The sequence below is a fragment of the Canis lupus genome, chromosome 9 (genome assembly GCF_003254725.2).
Source record: "Canis lupus dingo isolate Sandy chromosome 9, ASM325472v2, whole genome shotgun sequence".
Taxonomy (NCBI): Eukaryota; Metazoa; Chordata; class Mammalia; order Carnivora; family Canidae; genus Canis; species Canis lupus.
In genome coordinates this window covers 5,790,187-5,812,163 of record NC_064251.1, presented here as the reverse complement: position 1 = coordinate 5,812,163, position 21,977 = coordinate 5,790,187, and the positions used below count along the sequence as shown (strand labels likewise).

At 42.9% G+C, this 21,977-nt stretch overlaps 1 protein-coding gene and 1 long non-coding RNA gene across 2 annotated transcripts in view; one reads left to right on the top strand and one right to left on the bottom strand.

The window, feature by feature from the left end:
- LOC118355658 (uncharacterized) overlaps window positions 1-1,252 on the top strand; it is a 47,632-nt gene extending 46,380 nt beyond the window's left edge. Inside the window, exons 4-5 of the long non-coding RNA XR_004818561.2 lie at window positions 323-472; window positions 680-1,252. This is a non-coding gene — a long non-coding RNA (uncharacterized LOC118355658). The remainder of the gene's footprint in view (window positions 1-322; window positions 473-679) is intronic.
- Window positions 1-21,206, bottom strand: part of GRB2 (growth factor receptor bound protein 2) — a 73,898-nt gene extending 52,692 nt beyond the window's left edge. Inside the window, exons 1-2 of the mRNA XM_025467959.3 lie at window positions 21,006-21,206; window positions 11,928-12,140 (exon numbers count right to left, since the gene is read on the bottom strand). Coding sequence (XP_025323744.1) covers window positions 11,928-12,005 — 78 coding nt within the window. The 5' untranslated portion in view covers window positions 12,006-12,140; window positions 21,006-21,206. The remainder of the gene's footprint in view (window positions 1-11,927; window positions 12,141-21,005) is intronic.
- Window positions 21,207-21,977: the final 771 nt, after the last annotated feature.

Sequence of the window (21,977 nt, the reverse complement as noted above, 5' to 3'; positions counted from 1 at the left end):
CTTTCATATCAGGTGTAGGGAAAAGATAAGCAAGAAATAACTAGAACTGGGCAGCAAGACCATTTTTTGGGCCAATCTGTTCCTAAGGAAAGGGCTGAGCATGCATCTGGTTTCCCGTCATGCATTCTACACAAGGTATGTGTTAACAGCCCTAAATGATGTGGAGGACTTGTGCTTGTGCTTCCTGAACCAAGAAGAGTCTCAATATCTAATAAATTTGCTCTAGGAGGCTGTACTCGGTGATTTTTTTTTCCCTTGTAAGAAAGCAAAACAGGTCATTAAAAGTTTTTTTTTAAAGATTTTATTTATTTATTCATGACAGACAGACAGAGGGACAGAGACAGAGACACAGGCAGAGGGAGAAGCAGGCTCCATGCAGGGAGCCCGACGCAGGACTCAATCCCGGGTCTCCAGGATCATACCCGGGGCTGAATGCGGTGCCAAACCACTGGGCCATCGGGGCTGCCCGAAGGTTTGTTGATTTGTAAACTGATATCTGGAAAATTACTGTAGTGCTTTTGTCTCTTACTGCTTTTATGATATGAAACTAATATATGCTTATAAAAACATCCATGATAGAAATGCATGCTAGCGAGAGTGAAAATTCACCAAAATCTCAACACCCAGAGAAGATCAACTGCTACCAACAGAATGGTTCTCTTTTTTCTTTATATTGCAGTACATGTGAGGATGCTTCAGTAAGCCACTCTACCTTTTTGTCTCAGCAGAGGGTCCTGGCTCTAAAGCTCAGCGTTTGCAGCATCAACAAAGCCTGGTTTGTTTTTCTAAACATAAATTGGCATGGATGATTTCCTTCTAGAAGGGTTTCATTTAGCCCAAGAAAGTAAAATACAGAATGAAATGAAAAAACTATACCTATGTGAGGCGCCTTGCAGGCTCAGTCAGAAAAGCATGTGACTCGATCTCCGGGCCCTGAGTTCAAGCCCCATGCTGGGTGTAGAGGACTTGACAATGAAACAAATCAAAACCCACACCTATAAATACACACCAAATTTCTCAGCTATCAAAATGACTTATTAACTTAATCTGATACAGTTACAAAAGCAAATCAATCAGAAGGACTAGCACAAAATAAAATGTACCTCAGAAAAACTACGTGCTGCTGTGGACCAAGTATCTTAGATGCTGAGTAGATGTTTCCTCATTTCACACATCTGGTTCTACATTCCTATTAAACACTTGTCAAACTGTGAAATAATGTTCTGTGTTAAAAGAGACTGGTGCATGAAGCAGACTTTAGCTGTGTTATTATATATTCTGGCTATGGATTATGGGCCATTCTCATTTAACCGGATCTCAAGCAGGTAATCTGTTCAGCCTTTTCAGAGAGTAGAGCAACATATACACCAACAACCTCCTTCGAGATTATGAACTAAATTATTATTAGAAACAAGCTAAGGGGTGCCCTGTGTGGTTCAGTCAGTTGGGCATCTGGTGAGGCTCAAGTCATGATCCCAGGGTCCTGGGGTAGAGCCCCACACTGAGCTCTCTGCTCAGTAGGGAGCCTGCTTCTCCCTCTGCCCTTCCCCCTGCTCATGATCTCTTTCTCTCTCAAATAGATAAATAAAAGCTTAAAAAAAAAAAAAAAGGAAAGAAAAGAAACAAGCTAAACATCCAGCAATAGGGAAATAGATTAACTTTTTTTTTTTAAGATTTGACAGAAAAAAAAAGATTTGAGAGAGAGAGAGAGAGAGAATGAGCATGAGTGGGGAGTGGAAGGGTGAAGGACAAAGGGAGAAGCAGCAGCAGACAGCTGAGCAGGGAGCCCAACAATGCAGGGGGTGGGGAGCTCAAACCCAGGACACTGAGATCATGAGCTGAGCCCAAGGCAAACACTTAACTGACTGATCTACCCAGGTGCCCCTAACTTTATTTTATTACCTTTTTTTAAGATCATTAACTCTAATACTACTTAATATTATTAAACCATTAAAAATAATCAGTAAAATCAGGGATCCCTGGGTGGCGCAGCGGTTTGGCGCCTGCCTCTGGCCCAGGGCACGATCCTGGAGACCCGGGATCGAATCCCACGTCGGGCTCCCGGTGCATGGAGCCTGCTTCTCCCTCTGCCTGTGTCTCTGCCTCTCTCTCTCTCTCTGTGTGACTATCATAAATAAATAAAAAATTAAAAAAAAAAAAAATCAGTAAAATCAATATAGAAAAAAGGTAACATGTTGTATTTTAAGTCCACTACAATTTTACAGTATTATGAAAATGCATATATAACAAAGCCTAGAAGAGCTCTGAAACAGTAAAATTACCAGGGGGTGGGGGTGGGTAGTTTATGCAGGATTTTGAGTTTCCTATTTTTTTCCTATGAATGTATATTAAATTTTAAATGTTAAAGTAAAATGGAATTACCAATAAAATGGTGAAATATATTTCCCTTAGCAATCCATTCCAAACGATACTTCTCTATGAAAACAAAGGCCTATGTAAGAATGACATGAAGAAGACAAGCCATGATCCATCTTCTCACTGAAAACACATCCCCCCTTCCAGTTCTCTTCGAAGCCTATAGTCCAAGGGTCATAATGTATTTCCTCTCACTTTATAACTAAAACTGATTGTTTTTTGTATTTTTCAAAAGCAAAATTCTACAGAAGGCTTCTGACATTTTGCTAAACTTAAGATTTTAAAAGTCTAGTGTTAAACTAGCGAATAAATTAGTTAAAATTAACATAAACAAACAAATGACATTAAAGTAGTATTAACACTCAAAAAAAAAAAGAAAGAAAGAAAAAAGAAAGCCATTGTTCAAGTGAGGAAATACTTCCAGTATTTTACTGCGAATCATTAGCACCTGTTTGGGTAAAAATATCAGGACCGAAAACACAAGAACTGCTGCTAGAAATGGGACACCCAAGTAGGCTTAAGCTTTCCTACAAGATAAAGAAGGAAACATACTAAAACAGTATATAAGCATCCTTAAGATTTTAGAAAGCTGTGTGGGGGAAAATCTGCATATTCTTGGCATAGAGACCAGAGAGAACGTTTTCTCACTGAGGAACTGAGGGACAGTGAAAGACGCCTTAATACCCCTACTGTAAATAATGAGCTTTCCCAAGGCTGTTTCTTTTAACATGTCTCAATGTTAGCCAACAGCATGACCCCCAAAGCTCCATCCAGCCAAAGTAGTCTACAAAAGAGAGGCCTCCAGCCGGACACTGTCCAGGTGCCCATCTCCTTGCTTTTGGATTTAATCCTGACAGAAACCAAAGACTTTAAGAAAAGAGGAACAACTTGCCTTTCACACACTCCTCTACCAAGGCCGTGCTTTCCGCTGAGCTCTAGGACAAGGTTTCAACAGTTCTTGAGTTTGAGGTAATAGCAGGACAAGCACCTGGCTGGTTTTATGGATAGAGTCATGTGACTTAACACAGTTACCTGAGCCAGGGGTTGGCCTGACATTTTATCAAAGCTGTGCACCTGAATAACATTAATAAAACTACTGGCAGGGGCACCTGGTGGGCTCAGTCAGTAGAGTGTACGGCTCTTGATCTTGGGGTCATGGTGTTCAAGTTCCAGACTGGGTATAGAGATTACTTTAATAAATAAATAAATCTTTAGGGGATCCCTAGGTGGCTCAGCAGTTTGGCGCCTGCCTTTGGCTCAGGCCGTGATCCTGGAGACCGGGGATCAAGTCCCACATCGGGCCTCCGGCATGGAGCCTGCTTCTCCCTCTGCCTGTGTCTCTGCCTCTCTCTCTTTCATGAATAAATAAATAAAATCTTCAAATAAATAAATAAATAAATCTTTAAAAGAAATTAAAAAACAAAACAAAACAAAACTAATGGCAGCTAGCATTGTCTACTCTAGGCCAGTCACTGCTTTAAGCACATGAATATATTAGGTTTTTCTTTCTTTTTATTTTGTAAAGATTTATTTTATTTATTTATTTATTTATTTATTTATTTATTTATTTATTTATTTATTTATTTATGAGAGAGAGAGAGAGAGAGAGAGAGAGAGAGAAAGAGAGAGAGAGAGAGAGAGAGAGAGAGATAGGCAGAGACACAGGCAGAGAGAGAATCAGGCTCTGTGCAGGAACGATGTGGGATTTGATCCGGGAACTCCGGGATCACGTCCTGAGCCAAAGGCAGATACTCAACCGCTGAGCCACCCAGGTGTTCCTTCTTAAGAGTCATTTTTAAAAAACATTTTATTTGTGAGAGAGAGAGGGGGAGCATGAGCAGGGGGGAGGGGCAGAGGGAGAAACAGAATCTCCGCCAAGCGTGGAACCTGATGTGGGGCTCGATCCCAGGACCCTGAGATCAGAACTAGAGCAGAAGGCAGACCTTCAACTGAGCCACCCAGGCACCCCTTAAAGTCATTTTGTATCACTTTTTAAAATATCTTTCAGTTCTGGACACTGAGCCACAGCGAATTTCAGGAATTTCAGCCTAATGATTTAAACGCAGGTTAAACTTCAGCCTTTAAAAAACCAACCAAACGGGCAGCCGGGGTAGCTCAGCGGTTTAGCGCCGCCTTCAGCCCAGGGCCTGGTCCTAGAGACCCGGGATTGAGTTCCGGGTCGGGCTCCCCGCATGGAGCCTGCTTCTCCCTCTCTCTCTCTCTCTCTCCCCCTCTGTGTCTCTCATGAATAAATAAATAAAATCTTAAACAACAACAAACAACAACCAACCAACCAACCAACCCCTGACCAGAGCCCTTTACTTCCTGGGCTGTCAAGTAAAATGTTAACTACTATTTGAATATAACTTTATTGGGGTTTGTTTGCTTTTTGTTTTTTTACAAAATTTGTATTTATTTATTCATGAGAGACACAGAGAGAGAGAGGCAGAGACACAGGCAGAGGGAGAAGCAGGCTCCATGCAGGGAGCCCGACGTGGGACTCAATCTGGGAACTCCGGGATCACGTCCTGAGCCAAAGGCAGATGCTGAACCGCTGACTTCAGTCGGGGGTGTGATCCTGGAGACCCGGGATGGAGTCCCACATCGGGCTCCCTGCATGGAGCCTGCTTCTCCCTCTGCCTGTGTCTCTGCCTCTCTCTCTCTGTGTTTCTCATGAATAAATAAAATCTTAAAAAAAAAGTAAATAAAACTATAAATTGATTAAAGTAAGAGAAATGAGGACACAAAAGGAGTAAAAATCACCTGAAATCAAGCCCCTTGGAGGCAACTGTTACCTTTTAGAGGACCATTCAGAAAGTCTATGTATTTAATAAGCAAACAAATAGCCCTAAATGTGAGCTCCCTCTCTATTGACTTCATTTGGGTATGAAAAGGCCCTGCAGGGTTGCGGTTAAGAACACAGAATCTGGACTCACACCGGCCTCAACTGGAATGCTAACTTGTAAACTTGGGCCAGTTACTTAACCTAAGCCTCATGTTCCTGATCAGTAAAATGGGGATAACGGCATCTTTGTTAGGATTCTTGCAGGGATTCAAAGGGAATGGAATGGAAGTAAAATATTTGGCTTAGTGCAAGGACAGACATCCTGAGCGTTCAATATATTGTTACATTACTATTTTTTTTTTCTTTTTTATTCACGAGAGACAGAGGCAGAGGCACAGGCAGAGGGAGAAGTAGGTTCTTTCTTTCTTTTTTTTTTTTTGAGAAGTAGGTTCTATGCAGGAAGCACGATGTGGGACTCAATCCTGGGACTCTGGGATCACGCCTTGGGCCAAAGGCAGACTCTCAACCGCTGAGCCACCCAGGCATCCCACATTACTACTTTTTAAAAGAGGATCAATTTAAATACTTCTCTGTGCCAAGTGTAGACACTATTCTGTGTTGATATAGATTTACACCAGCATTAATACCCTCACAGCATTCCATTCTACAGGTACCATAACTTGCTTAAGTAGCCCCCCACTTATGCATACTTAGGTCTTTGGTAGGGTTTTTTGGGCACCTTTTCAAGATGCCTCTTTTTACACACTTTAACATCTCTGAAATGCATCTAACAAATAATATTTCAAATTTAACAGCAGAAAATTTCTTTTCTAGAAATCCTCGGCCATTTTATGTTCTGATATATGTCATCAAGCCACCATTCTCAAAGAATGTGTTATTGGTATAAACCTCCACTGGCAGAAGGTGACAAGAGTCCAGTTCTCTACATCCTGGCCAACACAGGGTGGGGCCACTTTATCATCCTTGGTAATCTTTATCATCTTGGAAAATGATCTCATTTTCCCCATTTCTTTCACTATTGAACTCAATTTACTTTAGATACTATGTCTAGTAAGTTACTCAGTAGAAGCAGTACCATAACCTGCTGTCCATGACTGCAGATGAGCAAAGCAGGTCTGCTGATACCTCACATTTCTGGTTTATTCATACCTTACAGTTAAGAGGAGCAGTAATGTACCGCAGAAGGAGTTAGAGGGCGCAGACATTGTACCAAGACCTAAAATCAAGCCCCAGGTTTGCTGCTTACTACATGTGTGAACCTGAGCAAGTTTGTGTGCCTGTTTCTGCAGCCATAGACTGATGCTAAGGAGCGCCAACCTTTCAGTACCCAAACTAGAAATAATGTAGAACTTTGTTGCATAATAAATGCTACATAAATGGTAGCTATTCAAGGAGGACTTCAAACATAATGGCTTACAGAGGTGAAAACTGAAAGACCCCCCCAAAGGGACACTGCATTTCCTTACTCATTTCTTTCTCCAAACAGGGATGACTGGTCTTTAGCCAGGACCCTAAAAGGAGTCTTGTATAGGAACTGAAATTCATTCTTAACACCTATTTGGAAACAGTTCATTCAGAAGACAGAGGGAAAAAATGAATACAGCGAAAGGCAAATTATTTGTTCTAAGAGAACTCAAACCATCCTCATTCATAAAAATTAAATGTAAAATTCTGGGTTTAGTCAATAAGATTAGTAAGAATTCTCATCAACAGGCAAATACTCCTACCTAGTACACTGATACGAGGAATTTGAATTAGTGAAGAAATAAACACCTCAACCCCATTTTTAGATGTAATCATTCAAACACTTGAAAGGGGACTCCTGTATCCAAATTCAGGACTTGTGGCTGCTATGAAAACTATTATCAATCAAACCCCAGTTCTGATTCCTGGCTCTCAGGAATAAACTCAGTGGGCATTCATTTCTCAGTTACATAGATTCATTCCAATGTCCCCAGCTGACAGGCAGAAATCTCCCTCATTTTTCCATTTAGCAACTCTTAACACCTTCCACTCAGTCCTTCATTCCTAGTCTCCAACACCTATGCACCCAGTAGTCTCATAGCCTGCTCACTACAACCTCCCAGGCTGGGCCTCCAGGCTTCCCTCCTATCCCAGAACATTTCCATCAATCAGCTAAAAGCCTGCAAAGGCTTCTTAAGGACAAGATCAAATTCCTGCTGGTTTTTCTTATCTTGCTCCAATTCTACCTTCTTTTCCACCATGGCACAGTCTACGACCCCATTCTAGCATTACTATCTCAAACCACAGCTCACCTCCCCAATCCCCCTCCACAGCCATCTCACAAGTTCAAGTCGCACTCCCTCCACACAGCACTATCAGACATTAGCTCTTACCAGTCACTGCTCTTCCTATATTACTCTGGCAATTAGTGTGTCACACAACTCAGCATCCCATTAAAGGTATTCCTTACTAAGTACTAATAGTTGTGATCCTGGATGGATCATTTAACTCTATGGGCTATTTCCTCATCTAAAAAGTAATAAAAATCGAAATTAAGAGATTTTAAAAGGTCTTCTGTTCTAAAAATCCTCTAATTTTGTACACTGCCACATCCTGTTTCACATATTAATTTCACTTCTCTTATTTGACTTAGAGCTCCTCAAGGGAGAAAGTATTTCTTCCCCAACTCTCAAAGCAACTTATCCCAGGATGTGGCTCAAGGAGATGCTCAGTAAATGTGACATTAAAACAGGTCATTAGCACCAAGATAGAAAGCTTCAAAAAGCTGAGTGTGATCCCGAGACCTATTTTTTTTTTTAAAGACTTTATTTTTAAGTAATCTCTACACCCAACGTGGGGCCTAAGCTCACAAAAACTGAGATCGAGGTGCACATTCCAATGAGCCATCCAGGTATCCCTCAAAACGTATTTCTAAAGCAGTACTGAAAACTGATAAAAGTAGGTAGTGCCAGACAGAAGACACTTAGATGATCCACTTGGTTCTTTTCTACAATCAGAACCAACAGAATCATTTAGTTCTTTTCTAGAATTAAAAGTCTGCTTTATAGAAAAGCCGCCAGCTCTGGAATGCAATGAACACAGGTTTGAGAGCTCAAAATGGTCTATACACAGCACTGTTTGAAGTATGGGTATGTAAGCCCTTAAAACAGCAGACGCAACTCAGATGTATTGTGTTCTAGGGTAGAGAATTCAGGGGCCTTGTTTGGTGGAGAACCCCTGGGACTATCTGAAGCCTGCAATACAACGGCAGGGAAATTTGGGTTCATTTCAGCCACGCAAGGCTGAAACCTGCAAACCTGCAACAGAAGAGCAAATTCTTCCATTTCTCTGCTTCAATGCCCTTCTCCTCCTCCCCTCCAAAAAACACATGCTTTTATAAGAGGAACAAAGGCAGATATACTGAGTTCTATTTTAGGCTTCCAGTAAAATGTTTTTGTTTTTCTCTTTTCTCAGGGCAGCACAAGTCAGCATGTAGATGGAAAGTAGGGACGTAATCTGCTGGAGGATGGGGTCCTCAACTCACCAAAGTTAACCGGGAGCCCCAAGACAGAGAGAAGAGGAAACCCTTTCTGAACTCTAGTCAGAAGCAAAGGGCTAAGCCCCTTGCTACTGCATTATCCTCAAATAAAATGTATTCAGGGGCGCCTCGGTGGCGGTAAAGCGTCTGCCTTCGGCTCAGGTCATGATCCCAGGGTCCTGGGATCGAGCCCAACATCAGGTTCCCTGTTCAGTGGAGAGCCTGCTTCTCCCTCTCTCTCTCTACCCCTCCCCCTGCTTGTGCTTGCTGGCTTTCTCTCATACTTGCTATCTCAAAATCTTTAAAAAAAGTAAGTAAAATGTATTCAGTATTCATGTGTATGTGTCCCCCCTTATCGAGAGTGCAAATATAGCCCTATTTCAATCAAGTCAAACTGGTCAATGCTACTCCAGCTACTTTTAAACATGTTGTGGCTCACAGCTAACATCCTAAAGAGCTATCAAATCAAATCAAAGCCACTCAAATAAAACCAGTTACTCCTTGAATAATCAAATGAAGGAAACCCCTGCTTTTTAAAACAGCTCTAAGACAAAGCAATGTCCCTTCTTTTCACTCAGCTGTTTCACAGAATTTCAAGACAAAGGGCAACTACTGTATCGTCACTTTTTTTTTTTTTTTTTTTGGAGTAAAGCCACAAGATTACTAATAAACAGCTAACGGTCACCATTCAAAAGTAATAATGACATTATGACTTCATATGCCAGTTATCTACCAAATTGGAAAGAACCAAATATATGCATTTTTCTCTCCCCAAAGAAAATCTGAAAGTAAATGTGAGCACTCTGACTCACTTTCTTTCCCATTAGAACAATTTCTGGGGGAATGTTAAACAGTATCATCTTCTCTAATTATAGGATAGGAGAGAAGCATTTCACACTTGTTCAAGAGTTTACCAATTTAAATTGGAGAACTTACAGATGCTCATGGTCTAGGTCTAGGATAAACTTAAGAGGTAACAAAGTTCTTGCCTAAAAATTATTAAAAATAGACCTCAAATCCCTAGTTTGGTTTTGTTGCTTAATGTTAAATACACAATGGGATAAACTTAGAGAAAAATATGAACTACCAGGCTTCCAGGCTCAAGTTTCTTGGGTAAGGTTAAGGGAGAAATCAAAGTTTGTGTTGGGGGGATCCCTGGGTGGCGCAGCGGTTTGGCGCCTGCCTTTGGCCTAGGGCGCAATCCTGGAGACCCGGGATCAAATCCCACGTCGGGCTCTTGGTGCATGGAGCCTGCTTCTCCCTCTGCCTATGTCTCTGCCTCTCTCTCTCTCTGTGACTATCATAAATAAATAAAAATGTTAAAAAAAAAAAAAAGATTTTATAAAAAATAAATAAATAAATAAATAAATAAAAAAAAAAAAAAAAAAAAAACAAAGTTTGTGTTGGGGAAAAAAAACTGTTCCCACAGGGTTTTTGTACAGGCTACAGATGTGGGTACCTGAGCAGCCAATCTTTTTTAAAAATCCATTATGGTTAATATACACTGTTTTATTTAGTTTCAGGCATATAGGATGATGATAGTTGGGACGCTTGGGTGGCTCGGTGGTTGAGCCTTTGGCTCAGGGCATGATCCTGCGGTCCTAGTATTGAGTCCTGCATCGGGCTCGGGCTTCCTGCATGGGGCCTGCTTCTCCCTCTGCCTACGTCTCTGCCTGTCTTTCTGTGTCTCTCATGAATAAATAAGTAAAATCTTAAAACAGAACAAAGCAATATGATGACAGCATGACTGGTTATCTGCTGAAAACAGTAATCACATATGAAAACATCAAATTACCCCTCCGTATATCAATGATAGAGTAATTTAATAGTCTAAGTTAAGCTTGCTCCTTTGCTCTGACTTCTAGCTAAGAAAATAGAAACAGAAAAGCCAGATATACGGAGTTCTATTTTAGTTCTATTTCATGTTACTCTAAAACCTACAGCTGGTTCTGTCTGCTTTCTGACAATTCTGTGCTGACTTTGAGAATATCAGAGGTAAGTTTGGCAACACAAAAACAGCTCTGGAAAAAACACTTTCCTTCTCCTTAAAGAGCTCTTCAATATGGCCTTCTATGAAGTATACAACCTACATTTCTAACATCAAGAAACTTCAGAGTAGAACTCTATGCCTCGGGCAAGGAGAGCAAAATAGTAACTACCCACGGGTCTGCAGGACTCAAAAAAGAAAAGAAAAAAAAAAAAAAAACAGCAGTCTTTTTATAGGGGACCATATTTCTACATTTCCACTTTCTTCCTCTTTGTAAAATTCTAATAATTTCATTCAGGGGTAGTAAACAAATGAGTGGCAAACTCCCAATCATCAGACTACAGCTCTCAGGAAAAAATGTCAAAACCTGAAAGGCAGTGAATATGGAATATGCAAACGTTAAGCTTCAGGTTCTCCTCCTGTAGAGCTGACACATTATTCGATAACATCCACCCTTGTAAAAATAAATTACATATCCAAAAGGGCAAGCTGCTGCCGTCAATTGGGTAAACAACATAATTACCATGTGCCAGGTGGACAGCGAATCCTCCTGTAAATAGTTTGGGCTCAGAATGAGCTGCAAAGTGGAAAGCAGCTTATTTTTAAACTGTCAGCGGGTTTCTTTTGTGCAGTTAGAGTATAATATGGGGTAATTGCTCAAGTTTCTTTTAAGAAAATCGCCATCTGACTCGTGCAACAGCAAGATGAACCTTAGGATTTAGTACTCTAGTTTTTTTCACAAAGAATAAAAAGGCTGAGGTTCTTTAATGAATTTTGGCATATACTTCTAACCACCCCTCTAAACTAGAGGAAATTCATTTCTAACCAACTAGCATCTCGTTCCAGAATGCAAAAATCTTTTGACTAGGCACAATAAGATTGAGTGCTTTTACATAAATACCTCAAGTCTTAAAAAAAAAATCCCAATGGGATAAATCAGTTTACTGATATACTTCCTTGCCACAACCATGCTGCTTTGACTTTACTCAAATTACCCTCCAACAAGCAAATAAGAGATACTCCAGGTATTCACACAAAGGCAGTTAAAGACCATACATCACACCAACCCTCCTAAGTCATATTTTATATTCCACTCAGCATCTATCTATATCAGCTATCCAGAGCCCGCCAGACGGTAAATGGGAAAAGTAGGCAATGAGAAAGAACAAGCTCGGCTTCTTTGTGTTATCAGGGCAAACGAAGGTAGGTGAGTACAAGAGGAGGCCATCTCAGCATCTGCGTGGCATTACACTTACCTTGAGGATGTCCCCCCTCTTGAAGCTCAGCTCATCGTCAGCAGTAGCTTTGAAGTCATATTTGGCGATGGCTTCCATTCTGAGCGCTGCTCAGGGCTCAGCAGCCTGAAGCCGAGGGAAGGAGTCTTCCCTGCCGAAGCCACCCAGCGCTCTGGGCTCGGCCTCGCCGCTCTCCCGGGACTTGCTCGTGCACTCCGGACACACAATGCCACCCTGGATCACAAGAGGGATGGGTGAGAGAAGTGGCCAGCACCGAAGGCAGCCCCGCCCTGCCGATCGGCCTGCCGCCCCAGCCCCCACGCCCCCTGGCTCGGCCCGGCTCGGCCCGCCTCCCTCGCTCGCAGGCAGGAGCCCCGATCGCCTCCTTCCTCTTCGCAGTCTCAGCCCCCCGGCGACTGACAGGCCCGCCGGCCAATGGCGGCAGCCGCTCGAGCTATTCCCGAACACACTTCCTCTTCCTTCCCGCTGGGTGTGCGCGGGGTGCAGGAACCGGCTGGAGACCCGCTCAGTCTCCGCCTTTCCTCCCTCGCCCCTCACGTTCTCTGCTCCTCCGGCCCGAAATGCGGTCCACTCGAAGAAAGGCCTCTCCCTGGGGATGGCACCCTGCTCTTGTTACACAGGCCTACCCTTCCTTTCGCCTGCCCAGCTTTCTGGGCTTCTGAAAACGCTGGGTCCCCTATCCAGTCAAAAGCAAGCAATTCCGGCTTTTGGTCCTGAGCTGTTTGAACTGTTCTCAAAAACCAACCCTGGGTCTGCTCCTAGGAAAGCAGGACAAAATGAACCTAGGAACTTTTTAAAATTCAGTTTGCATTCTGAGCAAGGCAGCTCTCCCTCTATCGCTTCCAAACTGTGATCAGCAAGCTCAGGTACCCAGAAAAAGATCCTGCGAGGGAGCCTTTTGTTGGTGAAGACTGGCTCCTGCCTAAGGCTCCCTCTCCCCTGAAAACCCCCGAGGATCTGGAGTCCCACCCAATAGCACTCGAAATAGATGTGAAGGTTCAGCATTTCCAGAACTAGCCTCCACATTATTTCCAACTACCCTAGGGAGCAAAGCTAAAGTCCTAACTACACTTGAAAGGAATCCCTCTTTCAGAATCTGAGCTGCCAGATGCCTTATCTGGGGAAAGAAAGTGCGGGGAGACGGTGCCAGTAAATCAAACAGAAGCCTCTCACAGTTACCCTGACAACAGCTGCTTTTCTCAGAGCCAGAGGGGTTCTAAAATGAATCAAATTGCATTTTGCAGGTAAAGATTCTGTAATAACCCTTAGGCAGTGTACTATGTGATGGTGAACTGTGGGCAGTACAATCACTGCCGTAGCAGTCTCCAGCCATGAATACGGGCATAATCTAGACCTTCGCCTAACTAAAGGAAAATAAAGCCCCACTCTTGCTTTCAGATACTGTTTTCATACAGGCTAAATAAAAGCAGAAAACAACACTGACACTGGCAGAATGGGGACAGATTATTTATAGTGACACCCTTCTTGGATAATTACCACCTAGGGGAAAGCTCATCTGAGGGGCACCGGTGATTATTATTCTTTTGTTCTAAACTTAACAATTGGGGCATTAATCATGCATAGCTGCAAATGGACTAAGCAGTAAACCAGCTGGGAATATTAAGATTAGAAGGAAATGAGTGTTACCAAGGAGGAAAGAAATCACCTGGTAATAAAAAGTCCTTCAGTCAAATTCTGAAAGCCAAACATTCTACCACAGGTAAACTAATTAACCAAACCAATGTTTATTCTATCAGGTCACACCTATGATATCTCATGTGGGGCTGGCTCTAAGAGAGGGAAGACAGAGTTCTAGCAAATATTTAAAAAATATGTAAGATTAGTCTCAGAGTATTTATTTTAAATTTTAAGTGATCTCTACATCCCACATGGGGCTTGAACTCACAACCCCGAGATCAAGAGTCACATGCTCTATTGACTGAGCCAGCCACGCACCCCGCCAAGTAGTTCTTTTTGTGTGTCCTTAAACACCCTTTACTTATTCTCTGTAGATGCTTTTTTTAAATCAAACTAATCCATATAGGGCAGCCCTGGTGGCGCAGTGGTTTAGGGCCGCCTGCAGCCTGGGGCGTGGTCCTGGAGACCCAGGATCGAGTCCCACATCCGGCTCCCTGCATGGAGCCTGCTTCTACCTCTGCCTGTGTCACTGCCTCTGTCTCTCTCCCTCTCCGTGTCTCTCATTAATAAATAAATAAAATCTAAAAAAAAAAAAAATTAATCCATGTATATAATTTTGAAAGTCACAGCTTTTAAAAGGCTTATAAAAAAAGGCAGTTCCCCACACTAACACCTAACAATCACCCTCAATTTTGTTTTTAGCTTTCTCTTTGTATTTACTTAAAATATTTCTAAATAACATGTTTTTACTGCTGTTTCTTAGTTTATTCCAGCCATGACTTAACGCTTGCAAGATGTTAACCCCTGCCAGCTTCCCCTTGCCCCATCCCAGTAATATCACATATTCCAGTTTAAGCAGAGTTTCACATTACAAAATACTCTTCACTGCTGACTTAATTATAAGCAACCTTCCTTTCTAGTACAATCCTTTACTTTTTCTTGGCATTAATAACCGCTTTTCCTTTTTTGCCTACTTTCTAATGTGTGTCCCTATTTTTTTTTTTTTTTTTTACAAATGCTCCAAGATCTCTGCTATATGTCTGTCAGTATTTTCAATATTTTCTACTTGACTAGCTCATTTATTTTAACTGGTCTCCAGGGCAGATTGTTGGGACCATGTATCAATGATGGGAAGCCATAGCGGTGTCTGGGTGGCTTAGTCGGTTAAGTGTCTGCCTTCTGTTCAGGTCATGATTTTGGGGTCCTGGGATCCAGCTCCACGTTGGGCTTTCTGCTTAGCAAGAAGTCTGCTTCTCCCTCTCCTGCTGTGCCCGCTCTTTCTCATAAATAAAAAGCCTTAAAATTTTTAAAAAGTGATGGGAAACTTAGGAACAATTGAGCCGATTTAACAAAGATAAGGAGTTTCATTTTTAAAAAACAGAAATCAGAAAATCAGAAACTCAAAGCATTGTCACTGTCAAGGTACTATGTTGTAACAGGGCATAAACTTCTATGTCATTTGGGATTTCATACAACTGCAATGTAACTGAACAGCCAAAGCATAAAAACCAAGACAGTTTTCAACACTGGGTTTTCCTGTTACCCAACTCATCTACCACAGGTTTCCTAGAGAAAGCATAAACAGACTAACACTCTTGAAAATCATGTTTCAAGTAACTACTGTTTTGTGAGATACAGTTTGAGAGAAATGAAAACCCAAGAACAATCAATACTTCTGTGGCTGTGCCAAATAATAATTAGCAGCTCATGGAGAAAACCTGAAGGGGTCAGCATCTCGGGCTAGCCACAGAAAAAAGAGCACACAGGCTAAAGGAATTCAAAAGGGTGTGTTTCATTAAAGACAAACGACACCCCTCCCCCCAAAAAAAACTATCTTATACACGACACTAACTACTAAAAGAAGAAAACTGAAAGTAGATGCAAGTATAATGATTTTAACAGAGAACATGGGTTGACAGCACATTAATACTGAACCCTAATAAGAATGGTTAAGCTGTCCAGCATACACCCTACAGTCTATCACAAGCAGCAAATTTTAAGAACACAAATGCAGTTTGAATTGTTCATTTCAAGCAATGTGCACTGAATCTTAAATTGCAGTCTCCTAAAGGTATTTGTAGGACTTTATTTTCTTTCTTGCATTTAACTCTTTTCTTCCCAAAATTCACAGAAAATAAAATACACAACACTTCCTGGGTAATATAGCTTAGTGTCTGCATGGTCTCTAAAAATAGGCTGAGGGCAGGTGGCTCAGCGGTTTAGCACAGCCTTCAGCCCAGGGCGTAATCCTGGAGACCAGGGATCGAGTCCTACATCGGGCTCCCTGAATTGGAGCCTGCTTCTCCCTCTGCCTATGTCTCTGCCTCTCTCCCTCTCTGTCTCTCATGAATAAATAAATAAAATCTTTAAAATAAAAAAAGGCTGACCTGAGTTCAAGTACTGACCTTGATGCTTACCAGCCATAATTTTGAGCAAGCCTTTTAAAACAAGCTCAATTTCTCATATGTAAAATGGGATAGTACCACCTATTTTATTTTTTTTAAAGATTTTATTTTATTCATGATAGTCACACAGAGAGAGACAGAGAGGCAGAGACACAGGCAGAAGGAGAAGCAGGCTCCATGCAGGGAGCCGGACGTGGGACTCGATTCCGGGTCTCCAGGATCAAGCCCCAGGCCAAAGGCAGGTGCCAAACCGCTGCGCCACCAAGGGATCCCAGTACCACCTATTTTATAAGGTTCACTCACTATTAAGTAATACAGATAATATAAATGAAGTGCTTTGAACAGGGCTCAACATTAAGTTACTCAAAGTTAAAATGTGATTCTATGTAAAACATAAGATATGCAATTTCACTATTAAAAATTTCAAATTAAAACCATGAGATTTGGGATCCCTGGATGGCTCAGCGGTTTAGTGCTTGCCTTCGGCCCGGAACTTAATCCTGGAGTCTCGAGATCGAGTCCCACATCTGACTCCCTGCATGGAGCCTGCTTCTCTCTCGGCCTGTGTCTCTGCCTCTGCCTTTGCCTCTCTCTCTCTCTCTCTCTCTGTGTGTGTGTCTCATGAATAAATAAATAAAATTAAAACAAACAAACAAACATGAGATTTCCTCCATCTACTAATAAGCAAATTTTTAAAAAGTTTCTAATAGGGATGCCTGGGTGGCTCAGCGGTTTAAGCGATTGCCTTCGGCTCAGGGTGTGATCCTGGAGTCATGGGATCGAGTCCCACATAGGGCCTCCCTGCACAGAGCCTGCTTCTTCCTCTGGCTCTGCCTCTCTCTCTCAGTGTCTCTAATGAATAAATAAATAAAATCTTTTTAAAAAAGTTTATAATATTTAGCCTTTGCAATATTCTGGGTGAACACACACTGATTCTTTTTTTTTTTTTTAATTTTTATTTATTTATGATAGTCACAGAGAGAGAGAGAGGCAGAGACATAGGCAGAGGGAGAAGCAGGCTCCATGCACCGGGGGCCCGATGTGGGATTTGATCCCGGGTCTCCAGGATCGCGCCCTGGGCCAAAGGCAGGCGCCAAACCGCTGCGCCACCCAGGGATCCCCGCACACTGATTCTTTATCTAATGTTTATCCATTTAACATTTTGAGCAGCTACCATATGCCTGACAATGTGCTTAGTACTGGATTATAATAATAAAACCATCACAGAGCCCACTCTGTAGCAGGGAATTAATCAGTTCAATCTTTCTGGAAGGTAATTTTATAGTAGTATACTATAGGATAATAATTTTACACTGACAATTTTAAACAAGCAATTTTTAAATTGCTTCAATTGTTGAACAAGCAATTTGGACTCCTAGATTTATCTCAATGAAATAGTGACAAATGCTGTGCCAAATACATATATACCTGATCAATATCCATGAGAATATCTAAGAAACATCCTTCTATATAAATACCAAGAAATGCTATCAAATTAAAAACAAAAATGCAGAAAAACTAGTTTGTCCCATTTCCAATAAAGCAAAATAGTATTTATCAGTGTGCTAAAGAAAAACGAAAGGTTAACAATGAGTTATCTCTAGGTGCATGATCATGAAATATTTTTACTTTCTGCACTACACATCTCAATTATATTTTCATCACTACTTTTGTAGTTTAGACAAACACCAAAATCTTCATGGTACTATAGAGTTAGACCTGAATTGCGTCTAGGGATAATTGATTATCCCTTTACCACTAGATGGGTGACACTGGAGAAATAACCTATATTCTCTAATTCCTAGTTTTACTCAGCTGGAAAATGGGGTAATAAAGTATCTGAGAGGACACTTTTTGTGATTAAAAGAGAAAACAAATGTAAAGGCCTTCGTGGAGTCTCTGGCACAAAGTGCTAAGAAGTGTTAACTGGAAAAAAAAAAAAAAAGTGTTAACTGGCTAGCATCACCAGTGTCTTTTCAAGTACCAGTCCATATGTTCCTCCATCGTCCACCTTCCTCTATCTACATACAAACTTAGAAGAGCTTTCTGGTAGGCAAATTAACAGTCCTATTAAATATAAACTTTAAAATTAAATTGCTCCACATCAGAGTCCTAACAATGCTCAAATATTTACACATATAAAGACTAATCACATCTATCGTCACATATTCTATTAAGCTTTTAAATATTTGCTCTGTACATATAGAAAGTGTAATTTAAGTTGACTAATTTAAAGCCACATTCCAGCCTGACTATTTTACAGCTGCATTCTGTAACAACAGTTTTGGTCCTTGGACCAGCTGCATCAAAATAGTCTCATTCAGACACTGATTCACTGTGGGATGCCTTCTGGAGTTTTGCAATGTAGTGGCCTTAGCCCCAGAGCCTAATTTAAAATAAGATTCACAGGTAATTCTTTTTTTTTTTTTTAAGATTTTATTTATTTATTCATGAGAGAGAAAGAGGCAGAGACACAGGCAGAGAGAGAAGCAGGCTCGTAGCAGGGAGCCTGATGTGGGACTCGATCCCAGAACCCCGGGATCACGCCCTGAGCCAAAGGCAGATGCTCAACCTCCTGAGCCACCCAGGCATCCCAGATTCACAGGTAATTCTTAAGCATGCTAAATTTTAAGAATCACTGCTGTACTAGTAGAATGCCTTAACCAGATTTCAAACTTTGCATTCCAGATAATGCACTACAATGTCTTTGCATAAAATAAAAGTAATGCACATTCACTTGGCTCAACTAGGAAAAAGCCAACTTTAACAAATAAAACCAAGGGCTCTCAATAGCCTTTCAGTAGTGCTAGGAAAGTCTTTTGAACTAAGCAAGGAACTATTAATTTCTCTCAGGAGAGCATGGTACATCTCTATTCTGTATTAATTTCTCCAAAATCTATTATTATTTTGTTCTAGGCAACAATCAGAACTGCTGCTGCACAACAGGCAACATAACAGCAATTTCTCAAAAAAACTGCTAAGTACCATCAACTAGTAGTATTTAAAACCCAGCAATCCCTCAAATCTGAATACACTTGCTAAGGGAGTAAACTGCCTCAAGCACTTAAATGCTTGCTTTTAGTATCAAAGAAAGCCAATTACAAGAATTAACTTCGGTTTTTATTTTGGGAATTCAGAAAATTTTGGACAAAGGAAGGAGTAATGAAACAGTTATTTATATCGAAAAAACCCCAAGAACAGTAACAACGATGCCCCATTAGAAGAACCCTGGTAAAGAATCCAATTGCCACAATGGGCAAGTTGTTTTTTTTTTTAAATATTTTATTTTATTTATTCATGAGAGACACAGAGCGAGAGAGAGAGAGAGAGAGAGAGAGGCAGAGACACAGGCAGAGGAGAAGCAGGCTCCATGCAGGGAGCCCGATGTGGAACTCGATCCCAGGTCTACCAGGATCACGCCCTGGGCTGCAGGCAGCGCTAAACCGCTGCGCCACCGGGGCTGCCCAATGGGCAAGTTTTAATTCATCAGTGATCTAAAGAAATTCTATTCCCTTAAATATTTAATGTTATCTTAATTCTACTGTAACATAGGTCTAAGGTTGGTTTTCATTTTCTAACACACACCACTCCCACTAAAAGCCGAAAAAGAAGTCCTACAAACCCCAAATTGACCCAATCTTCCTTACTAGTATAAAAGAGACATAGGAAGAAAAGTGTAAGCAGGCACAAAAGCACAATGTTAAAATGAAGAGAACAACTAAAACACAAATAACACAAGCAAGCTACACTTGTGACCTAGTGGCAGTATTGATTACTTACGGATGAATTCAATCCTTTGAGCCTCCCAGTTCCCAGGGGGAGAACTTAAAGTCTCCCAAGGCTCTCTGGCAACTCTTCTGGCTGACTGAAGGAACACAGTGGACGCTTCAAAGTGAAGGATAAAGCAGGAAAAAGGGTATCTTCCCCGGAGAGAAAACGGAATCTTTAAATGAGGGAGAAGACAAACTGCACCAAAGGGCAGAAACCTTGAAAAATTATGCCAAAGAGGGGACAAAAAGGAGGAAGGGGAAGTAGATTAGAAGAAGGGGGGGAGGGATGAGCAAATGACTTGCATTACACAAGCAAACACTTAGTGTCCCCAGTGAAAATGGAGACAAGTAGGTAGAAAGGGAAGGCAACTACTGGAGAAGTATAAAGTGAGAGAGAGAGACAGGAAAGCCAAAGAGATATGCTATCTTCTTTCATGTGTCTTTTGGGCTCTTTTCTGAGTCAACAGTACCAAAAGACACAGGTCGAGTGCACTTCGGCTCCTCTGCAAATCGTACCTTTTGGAAGAACTCCCTAAACGAGCTGTTAACTCACGGGGCGTATATGGAGAGCGATGCAAATGAAAAATACCAGTGCCTTCCTTATCCTCTTGCACAGAAACCTTTCCTCGGAGCATTTCCAACCAACTGCTGCTTATTGTTCTTTACAAGTATTTTTCAGTGTAGTTTCAAAAAAACAAAAACAAAAAAACTAGACATCTCAGCTGGCTCCGGCAGCAAAAGTTCTAAATCACGGTATTCATAGGGTCGGTGGGCTCCCTCCCCAAATTCTGGCCCAAAGACACCGGGAGATGGTGACGTGGTGGCCGTGCAGGTCGCAAGAGCATCAATCACCACACTTGCAGCCGCGGCGAATCCCCCGCCTCCCGGGCCGGGCCGAGTCAGACTGACTCACAGAATGAGTACCCAGGGCTCCCGGGGTTCTCCCGGGCCCCTCTGCGCAAGCCGTCCCCCGAGAAAGCGTGAAACTTAAAGAGGCGCACCCGGCCTCCTGCCCCGAGCTAAGCTAAGGGAAGGACGGTCCCCAGGAAGGAAGCGCCCCAAAAAGGGAAATACGGAGCCCGGGGGACTCCGTTCCCCGCGCCAGGCCTCGTCGCCCCGACCCTGATCCCCAACCCTGGCAGCCCTCGGTAGACCGGGCCCGGTCCTCGCGGGCCACCTCCCGCTGCCGAGCAGGGGAGCAGCAGCACCGGAGCAGCAGCAGCAGCGCCGCCGCCGCCGCCGCCGCCGCCGCCGCCCGTACTCACCGTGGCGCAGCAGCTCCGCTCCGCGCCCGGCCGACCCGTCTGCAGCGGTGCGAGCGGCCGCGGACCGCGCTGCTGCTCCCCGAGGGCAGCGCCTGCTCCCGCCGCCGTCGCCGCTTCAGTCTTCGTCGCAGCCGCCGCCGCCGCCGCCCGCTCGCTCGCTAGCAGCAGCAACACAGCCTCCTGGCTTCCGCTCCTCGTCGGGGTCCCGCGAGAACTTCCCCGCGCGGCCCCGCCCCGTCCCGCCTCGCCCCGCCCCCGCGAGACTTCCCCCGGCGGAAAAGGCCCAGAGCGCACGCGCTCCTCCTCGGCCGGGGCCCCGCAGGTAGCCGCCGTCTAGACGCCAGGGCGCCTGCGCCAGACCGCCCCGGAGCAGGTGGCACCCACGTGGCCCCGCCTCTGGGTCGCTGTAACCCTCTCTGTGCCAAGGAGGGTAGATGACAGCTGAGCCCTGAAGGAGCAACTCTTCATCACAGCCTAATCACTTCCCTTTTCCTGCCATCAAACCGAGGATTTTGCCGGGGGATGTCGGAATCTCCCTCTATCCTGAAGCGCTCCAAATAGAGGACCAGCTTTTGAAATGCTTGAGAATTCGGTCCAAACCGCACTGTTAGACGAATGAACATATTCTTCGCTCATGGGTCTAATCAAGTGCCTGATGTGTGCTAATCCTAGGCATAGGTATAGGTATACAGGTGTTGGGTAAAGAGGTACAATGATGAACAGGTATCTCGGCCCTCGAGGAAATCGAGGAAATCGCGGTCTACAGGAGCCGGAGAGGGAGGCTTGGCTGGCTCAGCGGTTGAGCATCTTTCTTTGGCTCAGGTCGTCATCCTTGAGTCCCTGAACCGAATCCCACATTGGGCTCCCTGCATGGAGCCTGCTTCTCTCTCTGCCTATGTTTCTGCCTCTGTGTGTGAATAATAATGAATAAATGAAATCTTATGAATAATAAATGAATAAATGAATAAATAA